This window comes from Diadema antillarum, unplaced genomic scaffold, assembly GCF_040938485.1.
Source record: "Diadema antillarum isolate AM-2024a unplaced genomic scaffold, OU_Dant_1.0 seq00000205_RagTag, whole genome shotgun sequence".
NCBI classification, from domain to species: Eukaryota; Metazoa; Echinodermata; class Echinoidea; order Diadematoida; family Diadematidae; genus Diadema; species Diadema antillarum.
The window spans coordinates 965,120-977,957 of record NW_027271264.1 but is presented as its reverse complement, the minus strand read 5'-3'; the positions used below and the strand labels follow the sequence as shown (position 1 = coordinate 977,957).

The following is a 12,838-nucleotide window of genomic DNA, read 5'->3' as shown; positions in this document are numbered from 1 at the left end:
GCATGATGTGATATTCATCTTTCTGAGGATTTGTTGGGGGTTTTTTTTGCGTAAAGGGATAACATACAGTGTACATGTTGTATTGTTCAACAATTATTCATTTATCAACTTTAGCACAATTTAATTTCTTATGACTTATTATTCATTGAAAAATTGCTGCAAATCTATTCATTTTTGTTGGTACTGAGTTGGTAAAGAGTTGTATTTTTCATAGATTACAGACAATGACAAGCACCGATGTTACCTTTGATAGTTACTTATGAGACTCCCTAATATATTTCACACACTACTTTCCAACCCTCAATCCTATGGCCAGCTTGCAAGTATCAGAGAAGTCTATATAGTCAAGAAAAAAAAATGTAGAAGCTAATGAAATATTAATCCAATTTCAAGACCATGTTTAATGTCTGATTTTGTCTCTGAAGCATTGTGATAGGAGTTCTCTTCTTGCTCTCTGTGGCTGGTTCCATCGTTGACTACTGTTTGCAAGCCAAAGACAAAGAGGCTAGTGATGCGCCTCTTCCTCACAGAGTGGGACTGGAGAACGGGGGTCATACTGCCCAGCAGAACTTATATGGAAGCCTAGATGATGTGAGTAATTCCATTTTCCTTTTTTTCCCCATTTTTTTTTTTGTGTACTTATATACAGATGTGAATATACTTTTACCCATAAAAGAAAGACTCAAAGACTAGTCCTCTTGCTCCTATAAGTATCCTAGTGTTCTACCAGTTTCTCTGGTCCTAATGTTATATATTTAAGATATTAGGTATTGGTCATGAAAACCTCTGCCAGAAAGGTTTTGTGTTTGCCTACATTTGCCTGTCTGTGCTTGTTTGTTAGCAGTATCATACAGAAAGTTTTTAATGAAATTTCAGCCTAGGTCCATTGTGGTAAATGGAACAAGTGCTAATTAGTATAAATCCTTGAATGTTTACCAGGATGTGGTTATGCACAGTTCCATATACTTCCAGTTTCAATGATTAACTTGGTAGATCATGGCTGTTTGTGCAACATAATGTTGGAGTGTAATATTCAAATTAAAGAGTTCACTTATGCTCAACAACATTGTTTTGCAGCCAAAGGGGGATCAGGTCCTGCCAGGAAATCAATTCTCTGAGAAATCTCCTCTATTGTCACCACATCATTCCATGGTTACCAGGGAGACAGTCACAGTCGTAACCAGCAGGCCACAAAGTGAGTGTGATTTATGCAGGCTTAGATTCTCTTACACCAATAGAAACAACATTTGTGTCAATTTTGTGATCAAAAGTTTCATCTGAATTTGTATTGAGGAATTGAAAGATTAGTTTTTCTTGAACTGTTTAGATTAAATAATGACGAGCTTCTATGAATGTAGCTGTATGATCTGAACAGAGCATTGTTCTATTATATTGCCATGTTTCTTTAGAGAAACCTTGATTTATTTTATGGTGTAGTATATGCTTGTTTTGATATCTTTATGTGATATGCTGGGCAAATTATTCATGACTGGAATTCCTTTGCATATTCAACTGGATACATACATTGTACAATATGAAATAGCGTACATTGTATTTCCAATGCACCTATAATAGCTCATCAAACACAGTGGCCATGAACCCAGACTTTGAATTTTGTTTGCACAATTATAACTTGATCAAATAAACAATCTATATGTAGCAGATGAAGAAGGGGGTACAAAGTAAATGTCAGATTAAACAGATAAGACGAGATATCTACTGGTCAGCTGTACATCATGGACAAATTTATTGAAAACTTTTCGTGTATATAATTATGGAAAAGTATGCCATTTACATGAAATTACTGTATGACTTTTTTTTTGCTTTCAATTTGTCACACTTTTCTAAATTTAGATTGGCTTGTAATACCTGGATATTGGTGTTGTGTTTGTCTTTCTGTTTTTTGGTTTCTAAATCAGGTTTGTGGACAAGGCTCATCGTCTGCTTTGCTTTCTCTCGCAATATTCCCAAACTTCTTGGCACCAAGCAGGGCGAGGGCGGTATCACCTGCCTGAATGGGATCAGGGTCATTAGCATGTCGTGGGTCATCCTGGGCCACACCTTGGCCCTCGTGGCCCAAGCAGGCGTTGGCGGTACGACACACCTCTTGACCTCTCTCCTAGACCTCGTTTACAGTGCAGGGCCGGGCCGAGCCCGGGCCGAGGCCAGGTTGAGCCCGGCCTCAATTGCGGTACTCGGCCCCGCAATTCTGTCCATTTACAGTGTAGGGCTCGGCCCGGGCTTTTAATTCAAACCTTTCAATATTTTGTTGTCGTGGTGCTCTGCTTGTAAACAAAGGATTATTACTGGGAGTGCACTGGTCACAGTTTGGTACCGCTTTTGGCCCAGTTTGCGTTTACAGTGAGAAAAGGCTAGGCCAAGCCTGGGCCAAGCCCAGCCGAGACTACCTTCAGAGCTTGGCCAAATGCATTGCCGTTTTTGGTACCGCATTTGGTCTTTAGCATGTTTACAGTGAAAGGAAGGCCAGGCTCAGCCCGGGCCAAGTCCGGCCTTTTCACTCACTGAAATGGGGTCTTTGATGTCTCAATGCAATGTTTGTCTGAGGCATCACATGTTCATTTGATCCATCCATCCATCCATTTATGAAGCATTAAAGTCAGAATGTTGTCACAGTTTGGTATGTGATGAAGGTAAAGCACATAAGTCACAGCCTGTATGGACAGTAGTTTTGATTCAGGGAAGCGTCACCAAAAGTTTAGCTCATAAATGACTGAGGCAAAATTGTTAGATTTCCATAGAAATGCAAGAAGTTATCGTACAATGTCATCAAACTTGTAGCTTTGGTTGTCGTGATCAGTAGGACAATAGTAGACACCTTGAAATACCTGAGGTTAATACCACTCGATATGCAGTGGTTAGATTAGTCCATATAATAGGGTTAAAATTTTCTGAGTATCAAAGATACTACAGTTTTCTCTCTAAGTGTCATTTTTTAAATTTCTTTGAGAGTTTGTGCAACTTTAATGAAGTAAACCAGTTCCATCTACCACGTAATTTTCTCCAGTATGAGATTGCCGTAAAATTTGGAATTGCCTTTTCATTGGTGACAAAATAAAAATCTCTGCAGCAAATATCCCCCCCCCCCCCCACAGACTTGATGGGACAAACAATCCAAACCACATGCCCATGATTCTCACTTTTGTAATCCTTTTTACCTTCCTGTTACAGAAAATCTTGGCACTGCTTTTCCAGCATGGCTGCAAAGCTTTTCCTACCAAGCAATCCTGAATGCATACTTCTCTGTGGATAGCTTCTTTTTTCTGAGGTATGGCACTGGAGCAAGACTACTGGTATCCTGTGACTTAGCTTATCCATTGAACTGTACTTTCAATGAATTATAGATCACACATGAGTAATCAGTAATTGTATGCTTCCCACTATAAACTTTAGGTCATACAGTTGTACGTACTTGCTCTGAGTTAACAAACCGGTCGCTATTTAGGAACAAATTGCAACTCAACATTTTTGAAATGAAGAAAATATGATGTAGCATTGTTTCGTTCTACATACATTTGTCATAAATTTTCAAATCTGAATACAGTGAAGAACCTCAAGGTGTAATTGTAGGTGTTAAGACTCCAACATATTTGTTTCATTTGTAAGTGGTGAAAAATTTGACAAAAGCAGAAAGATAAACATGTCAATCTGATAACTTGAATAAGATCTGTCATTACACAAGATATCTCCTCTGAAGAACTTGACCCTGAAAGGCAGTAAGTTCACTAGAAATATTTTTCCAGTCGAAGTTTTCGCTATATTTGAGACTTCTCTTGTTACAGTAATTGTAGTTTGTGGTTTCTGTCAATGGTGACAAGTCAACTGACATTATCAATTCATCTTCGAGGAAAAATGATTTAGCACTCTTATAAATCATCCTTTTCATGTAGTATTCACATATTGATGTTGTTGTTACAGTGGTCTGCTCATAACCTACCTGACCCTAAAGAAAATGAAGGAGAGTGCTGGAAAGATACCGTGGAAGTGGATTTATTTGCACCGATATCTCAGGTATGATTATTGATACTGCTAACTTAAAATCAGAGTTGTGATGTCAGTGACAATGAGAATTAACAATTTAAGTGCTAACAATGATGAGAATACTTTTAATTCATCATTATGAGTGTGGCTACTAATACATCATATTTATGATTGTTACATGATATTTGATCAATTTATTGTTATGGTACTGATGCTGATGCAACTAATACTACCAAAACATCTACATTTGCCAGTGTCTGCTACTGTATTAAAGGGATAGTGTGGTGGAGATGAGGATTGAGCTTTTAACCTTTTTGCAAGATACCAAGAAACCACTTACGAAATGTTACATAACATACCATTCTAAGGGGAATTCAAAGTTTATTTGAGTTATCTTAAGACAAAGTAAAACAAAGCAATCCTAATAGAAGATGGGTCCCACCTTTTAAGTAGTATCTCTTTTTTTTTCTCTTTTTTTTTTGATATCTCAGCCATTTCAAAACAATCTTCTTCAAATAAACATTGAATTCCTCTGGAAATCATGTGCTCTTTCGTATTTTCGTAAGAGGTTTCTCATTGTCTCACCAACAAAGTTGAACCTGAAGCCAGGTCTCGACCAAAACTATACCATCCCTTTAAAAACTTTTTACAACCACAACTTGTGTCACTGTCACTTCCGATCCTCTGTGGTCTTTCATGACTATATTCTTACCAGCATCATCACTTACACTTCCTGTGCTCCTCCGGTAGTCGTCATGGTGTCATGCACCATGATGGCGACTCTTTCTATGGGTGCAACCTTTCATCCCTGGTAACCCAACTTTTTCTTCACCTATCTCCTGGTGTTTGTGATGCAGACTAACCCCAGCACTGGCCATGCTAATCCTGGTCTTCACTTTCATCCTCCCCGACATGAGCCAGGGCCCCATCTGGCATAGCCTGGATCAATCGGTGGATTACTGTCGCTCCTGGTGGTGGACCAACATCCTCTACATCAACAACTTCTTCCCTCCATCCATAATGCAGAATGTACGTCTCAACACCCTATGTGCTTGAATATTTCAGTTACTCATCTTATTTCTTATGTTTTCTAAAAAACCTTATTTCTGTGTTTGACTAAGAAAAATTAACCCAATGTGATGACAATGTATATTATGTTTAACTAAATTCAGAACGACAAATTTTCAGTCTTAGTTAATGGTAAATGAGTATAAGGTTAAATATTCTTGATGATAGCTGCACCAGAAATGTACCAAGATTATACTTTGATTTGGAGCCCTTACATTTGTTCTTGTTTTGCAAGCAATGTGTACACTCTTGATTACAGACATTCATGTACCGATTGGCTGACAATCCTGAATTTCATGACATTTACTCCCGTCACACTAGAGGCGGAATGAGCCGGAATGCCGTTCGAATGAAAATTCTTCCTGCATTCCTGCATATTCGAAGTGTATACTTAAAATTCAGACGACATTCTGAGTGCATTCCAAACATTCGGGCCCATTCTTGTGGCCAGCCCGAATGTTTTAAGCATGCTTAAAACATTCGAGGAGCATTCGAAGTGGAGAAATATTGATTTTTATTCGAAGGGTATTCTAACTGGACTCTGATTGCATTCTAAATATTCCTACGGCATTCTAGATGTTCAGACGGCATTCTAACAGCATTTGAAACAATCTGACCTCATTTTAGGGAGAATCGGAACGGTGTTGCACCTCAAATTCTGCCAAAATATCTCAAATGCTCAAATGCTCATACAATTACCCCCAGTTAAATACTGGTGAGTGAAAAGGTTAGAGTAAAGATAAGAGTTTGGGTTAGGTTTAGGATTAGGTTCGGTATTAGGAGTAGGGTTAGGGTCACGGGAAGGGCCTGGGGCAATTGCTGGGGGGGGGGGGGGATAACTGGCCTAAACACTCTCTTTCAAGGAGGTCTTGCCGGAGGACAGCAATCTATATCAAAGCAATATGGTGCAAGGATGATCGGGTTGCAGACTGATGAAAATCACCATTTTATACGCTATCGGAGACCATTCCGGCGACATTCTTGACACACACGGGACATTCGTGTTGCATTCTAAGTACATTCTAAGTGTATTCTAATTTTTCGGGCTGTATTCTGTTTGAATTCGTGAACATTCAAAGTATATTTGGTAGCCATTCCGGGAACGTTCTGACCGCATTCGAAATCAGTTCGTACTGCATGCGAGACGCTTTCCAACCATCAGACTTCGGGCAGCAATCGAACCGCGATCGTGCGGCATTCGAAGTGCTTTCTAAAGATTCTGACCGCATTCTAACAGTATTCTGAATATTCCTACAGCATTCCAAGTACATTCGAGCAGCATTCGAGAGCTGATTCATTCAGAATGTGCAAGAATGATTCGAGGAGGGTTCGAGGTGCTTTCTAAGTATTTGAACAGCATTCCCTGTCAAACTGTTAAAATTTGAATTTTTCTCCCGAATGTGGCCCGAATTTGGAAAATCTTTAATTCCGGCTGGTTCTTCTTGATTCGTGCTGATTCCGAATAAGTGTGATGGGAGTATTACTTACACAAATATTTGAGTCTGATTTTAATCTTATTGCATTCACGGACTTGTCTCAACCAATGTGAGAGAGTTGAATAGCATCTGCAGGCTAATTAAAACCAATGCAAGATTTTAAGGATAAGTTGAGGAACAAACAAGCAGATCTGCCCATGTATGGTGCATGCTTAACCTGTTGAGGATGGTTTGATTTTGCTACAACACACATTTCCCATAGACGCTTGCCCGAGTATACTCGGGACTCGTCCTAAAAATTCTGTGAAACCTTGGTCTCTTTTAGAAGCATAGAAATCACTCTTTCTTGGTGAGGAATTGTAGCGTGACTGACCAGAAGTGTTTGATAAATATATATGGGCCGTGACGCGAGAAAAGGGCCCTTAGGGCATTAAATACCGAAAATGAGGTTTTACCTCCACATTGTAGAAGAAACTCTGACGCATTTAGATATGCAAACCTTTTTCTGAAATTCCAATCCTAAATGACCCCATTACGACATTAAAAAAAGCATGTTTTGCCCAAATCCTGTCACTTTTTGATACGTCTATGCGTGTGCGCGTAGTTATAGCCAGTTGATCTTTTTTTGCGCGTATTGCTTTGTCAAACTTAAGCGCGGTTTTCTGGCGTTTGCACGCAGCAATGCTAAGGGCCCTTTTCTCGCGTCATGGCCCATATATATATATATATATATATATATATATATACATTGTATATATGAGCAGAAAGTGATCAAGTTAAGCCTTCTTCTCAATCTCAACAGTGCGTAATGTGGACATGGTATTTGGCCAACGACATGCAGTTTTTCCTCATTAGTCCTCTCATCATCATTCCCCTGTTTTGGTAAGTTTATACAGTTTGATATATTTGTAGCGTATGTGTGTATACATATTACATATACATAGCTATCTATCTATACATACATATACATACCACAAGCACTTATGTGTAAAGCACATCCTGACCCTGGACACCAGGCAGGAAGAAAAGAAACACACGGACACAGATTCTTGCATTTGTGTATAAGATGCATACCTAACTTTCGACATTTTTCAAAACAAAAAAGGTACGCCATATACATGAGTGTGTACAGTATTCATTTTTTTTTGGGGGGGGGGGGGAGAAGGGAAATGAAATATTATTAACACTGTCAAATTACACACAATCTGATCGTGAGGGCTGAAAAGTGATGAGTTTATTTTACTGTTACCCAAAGTATCTTTTTTAGAATTGCTCATTGTGATCTTAAAGGGATAGTACAGTATTGGTGGAGATGAGAATTGGGCTTTTAACTTTTTGCGAGATACCAAGAAAACACTTATGATATACTTAGTAGTACAGAGCATACCATTTTAAGAGGATTTCAAAATTTATTTGATGAAAATCGGGTTTGGAATGACTGAAACATCCAAAAACAAAGTAAAACAAAGCAATCGTAATAAAGTGTGGGTCCCACACTTTATTAGAATTCTCTTTTTTTGATATCTCAGCCATTTCAAAACCAATTTTCATCAAATAAATGTTGTATTCCTCAAAGAATTACATGCTCTTTCATATTTCATAAGATGTTTTTCATTATCTCACCAAAAAAATGTTAGAAAACTGAAATTAGGTCCCAACCAAAACTGTATGATCCCTTTAAGACTTAAAATGTATTTTCTTGTTCAACATGACTTTCTATTCATTTCAATGTTTTTATATTTGTTTTACTGTTGTTTTCTCCTGCAAGAGAAATTTGTACAACATTCATTTTCACGTTGTGCTACCAATGTGAATAGTCTTTCTCGAGCACTGCATCATAACATATCTGGGTCCCATTTCATAAAACTTGTTATTGCAATAACAAGCGTCACATATCTCTGACAAATGTGCTCTCAGCCAATCAGATGCAAGGATTTCTGTAGCTTATAACAACTATTGTAACTTGTCAATTGATAACGAGTTTTATGAAATTGGGGCCCTGAAATATGTTTGTTCTCCACCCCTGATTATTAGGTATCCAGCAGTGGGTGTTTCCATTCTAAGCACTCTGTGCATAGCAAGCTTCATCACAACAGCTGTTTTGGTGGAGCAGCATGGTTTTCAGCCCGGTGTCATTCTAAGGTGTGTGTTCCCGCTCTTTTTTTTCAAAGACTTACAAGGAAGCTAAGGATCAGAACAAATATTTCTGTTCATTTGAGGGGATCCAAAATTCTCTTTAAGGATGCTAGTAACGCCTGAGAAGTTATTGAAATTATTATATCTATCAAGGATGAATTGACAATTTTATGATGTCAAGCACAAGCTTTCCTCTATTTGCTCTGTGTTATAATATAAGCATTTTTTTCCCCACCTAGTAAATTTCCAATTGATCATGCACCCTTTATGTTGTCACTGTTAATATTTTTCTGTACAATTCCTGGGTGGAAAAAGAATACATTCCATCATCAATATAAAAAGAAAAAAAGAGAGAGAAAAAGATAGAGTTTATGGAATTTCATGCACATGGCAAATGAAATGTATTAGCTGACATGCTAAATCACAGAGTTGGCAATTTCTGTTGAGTTGGTCACACCTTCAAAATTTCATTATTTTATTATTTTTCAAAATTTGGTCAAACTTCCACTATCCTGTCACTCACATATTTATGGATCTAAGAAAATAAACTTTTTATTTTTTATTTTTGTTAACCCGTTGAGGACGGACTGATTTTGCTACAACACGCATTTCCCATAGACACCTGCCCGAGTATACTCGGGACTCGTCCTCAACGGGTTAAGGGTAGACTTCCCCTTTAAATGGGACACATGCAAATACTTCTCTCTCTCTCTCTCTCTGTTTCTTGCACGAACAGTGGCCAAGGTATGTCTGTCTCAGAGCCAGAAGGAAGGTTTCTTCCAGCAGATTCCTACATGGACGTGATATACACCAAGCCGTACTGCCGCATTCCACCCTACCTGGTTGGCATGGCAATGGGTTACATCATCTATCGCATTGGCACCAAGAAGATCAAGCTGTCCCCTGTAAGTGATGGGAGAGACGCTGTGTACTCAATTTTTAAAGCTTTCTACAAGATGGAACATGACTTCATAGTCTTGTCAAATAGATTTATTGTTCTTCATATACTGGAAAATTCAGTACTGGAAAAGCAGGAGGAGGGGGTGACACTCATTTCACAAAAAGGCCCTCATATAGAACTCATTTTCTCTGTTTTATTTATCTTGTTTATTATATTTGTTTTACTTTATTTCTGTTGTATAAGATCTAAAACCTGGCAGTCTTATTCCACTCATGTATGAATTTCCTGCATAAGGCTGCCTGTAGCAAGCAGGAAACAATTAAACACATGACAGACTACACGTAACCATCTGGCATATCATGTGATCAATTCATGGGATCAAATCTTGGGGTCAAACCACTGAACTGTCAGACATCATCATCAAAGTCCAACTCACATAAAATTTGCTTCACTTTGGAAAATTATTTAAGAAAAAGTTCTGAGAAAGGTGTGTTTGGTTTTAGATTTTTATTTTTCAACACTGGGCACTCCAGTGCACTCCTGTCATAATGAACATGGTTATAACAAAATTCCAGTTCCAACGAAATAAAAAAAACAGGTCGCAAAATTATCGGTTCTATATGTTTTTATTGTTTATTTGTTCTGATATAACGTAATTTCGAAATAGCGAAAGAAAACTGCCGGTCTCAAGGACTTCATTATAACGGGAGTCCACTGTATCTCTGCATGTCCCCCTTCACACTGCAGATCATGGCCGCTGCTGGTTGGGCCGTAGCTGCGGCTCTGGGCATGACAGTTGTCTACGGGCTCTACCCTATTTACAGTGGCTCATCCGTACCCACAACGGCTACCAGCATGGCCTACACCAGCCTCTCCACCTTCACCTGGGGTGTGGCCCTCTGCTGGGTGGTCTTCGCTTGTCACTATGGATACGGAGGTATGCACTTGTCTTCTGAGAGGTTCCTGTTGTCAAAGGTTGAAGCAGAATGCCTTTATAGTGAATTCCTCAGGATCGGCAGTTTTCTATCATACTAAAATTTTGTTCTAACCAAACAAATAAACAATGAAAATATGATGGAGTGGATAATGTGGCGGCCAAAATGTTAACTTCTTTGTAACTGAAATTTTGTTATAACTGTGTTCGTTTTAAGTGCACCGCAATAACAAATACAACAGTACATGTTTCATATGTATTCAACCAAAAAAAAAAACATTCTAAATTATTTTATAATTTTGTATGTTTCCTTAAAACAGTGATATAATAAGTGAGTGCTCACAATTGTACAATACAATTACAGATTGTGCATGTACCAGAGAGAGTAGAGATTTTGATCAAATTCAGGAGGGAACTGTCCATTTTGGGTAAAATTTTTACTACTTTTTCAGAGTTATAACTTTCAAAGAATCTCAAGGGAAGTGGATATAGTGAAATTGGGGAAAAGTATTGAAGCGAGAGATGCATTGTGATGGGTACATGCATTATAGAGAGAGGATTTATCACATGCAGTGGTTTTTGTCACTATGATTCTGTTTGAGTACATTTACATCTACCTTAGATCTTGTTGCACTTTGAATAACATATTTTTGAATGTGTATAATGTCAGATTGTAAAATATCCTGAGTGCATTCTGACTCAATTTTATTTGTTTTTCTGTATCTCTCTCTCTCTGATGCAACTGAAGGTGTTATCCATGATTTCCTGTCCTGGTCCCTCTGGGTTCCGTTGAGCCGGATGACCTACTCTGCCTATCTGCTGCATCCTCTAGTCATGTATCTCTACGCTTTCAGTCAGACTGTTCCTATTCATTGGTCTACAATCACAGTGGTAAAACATGTATTCATTGAGATGGAAACATTAAAGGCATTAGTAATCGTTTGCAGATGAAACAAAAACCCAGCTTTAGTGCTTCAAAAATACTTCAAAAATACTTCAAAATACTTCTAAAATGTGAGTTAGGGATAGAAACGACCAGTGTGAAAATGTTAATCAGCATATTTAATCAGTGTTAGGTATTGTTGAATATACAAAGTGTGATCTATAGTTATAATAAAATTGCTTCTAGAGTAAACCATCTACAGTTATGGTTTATTGAGAAATATAGTAACATCTACCGGGGCTTTATTGCAAAAATTTTTATGGTAGGATGTTTCATGATACAACTGACCTGCACATTTGCACCAAATTTTACAACTCGAAACCTGTTTAAAATCACTGCTCCCAATGGTACACATTACATTTGAAGATGTTAGGATGTAAGTCGTGTTTATGTTTGTGTGTGTGTGTGTGTGTGTGTGTGTGTGGTGGGGATGGGATGTGGAGATGAGTTGATACTAATTGGAATTTATACTAATTGAATTGATTTGTTCTCTGTGACCATCAAAGAAGCAATGAATGCCCATAAACAATCAACCAGGAGACCTGTGGCGCTAAGTCCCCTATGAAGGACTAAGGCAGTTTCAATAGGATGAAGTGCCTTGCCTTTGGGTTCAACTGCTGCGGCTAGGGGGACTAGATTCAGGGACCTTGTGATTGATAGTTGCTGGTTGTAACCACTGAGCCTGAAATGCATGTGCGCAAAGTCTTTAGTGTTTCAGTTCAGTTTCCACAGGTCTTTATCACTGTTAGTGTTCCAAAAGTATGTACTGGTAACCATGCCTTCCTATCTGCAGGGACGCCATAGCATTAGGTAGGATAGATCCAGACAAGAAGGTCATATGCGTTCAAGAGATGGTCATGACTCATGCTTGATAAACAGCTTTGACTTAACTATTTATGAAGATGTGGTTAACCACAAAAAGTGGTCAGCAACAGAAAGATATTCTAGAAGCAGGTGCATGATACTGATCTCTAATGGGAAATTGTTCCATATCCAGCATTTTATTCTACACGTACAATTACGGTGTATATCCTCACTGGGGATGGGTTTCATTTAATTGTGAGAGGAGTTTGTTGAGAAATCTTGTGTACAGTTTAAGCAGTGCTCTTGTGGATAAAACAGTGTCAGAAGTATATTCTCATACCTTTATCTCTCTCTCTTTATGTGTGATTTTTGCCAGGCATACAACTTCTCTGCCTTCTTCACTCTGGCGTATGGCTGTTCCTTCCTGATGAATGTGCTGGTTGAATTCCCGTTTGGAAATCTGGAGAAGATGCTGCAGCAGGGACTGGCAAAGAAGAAATCCTGAGGAGGAGGATGGGGAGGAAGAGTGCAGAACAATATTCCTCCATCAGCACCTTAAAATGCAATTCCACACCATGCTCTGAGTAGACTTTCTTAAATACACAATATCAGAAGAA

At 38.4% G+C, this 12,838-nt stretch overlaps 1 protein-coding gene across 1 annotated transcript; it reads left to right on the top strand.

Moving 5' to 3' along the window:
• The first annotated feature begins 2 nt into the window (after positions 1 to 2).
• LOC139728935 (nose resistant to fluoxetine protein 6-like) lies at positions 3 to 11,568 on the top strand. The gene is made up of 12 exons (XM_071639864.1): positions 3 to 7; positions 426 to 591; positions 1,078 to 1,195; positions 1,920 to 2,093; positions 3,190 to 3,286; positions 3,937 to 4,029; positions 4,857 to 5,028; positions 7,306 to 7,385; positions 8,538 to 8,645; positions 9,376 to 9,544; positions 10,288 to 10,477; positions 11,223 to 11,568. The coding sequence occupies exons 1-12, from the start codon at positions 3 to 5 to the stop codon at positions 11,423 to 11,425; spliced, it is 1,575 nt and encodes a 524-aa protein (XP_071495965.1). The 3' UTR covers positions 11,426 to 11,568.
• Positions 11,569 to 12,838: the final 1,270 nt, after the last annotated feature.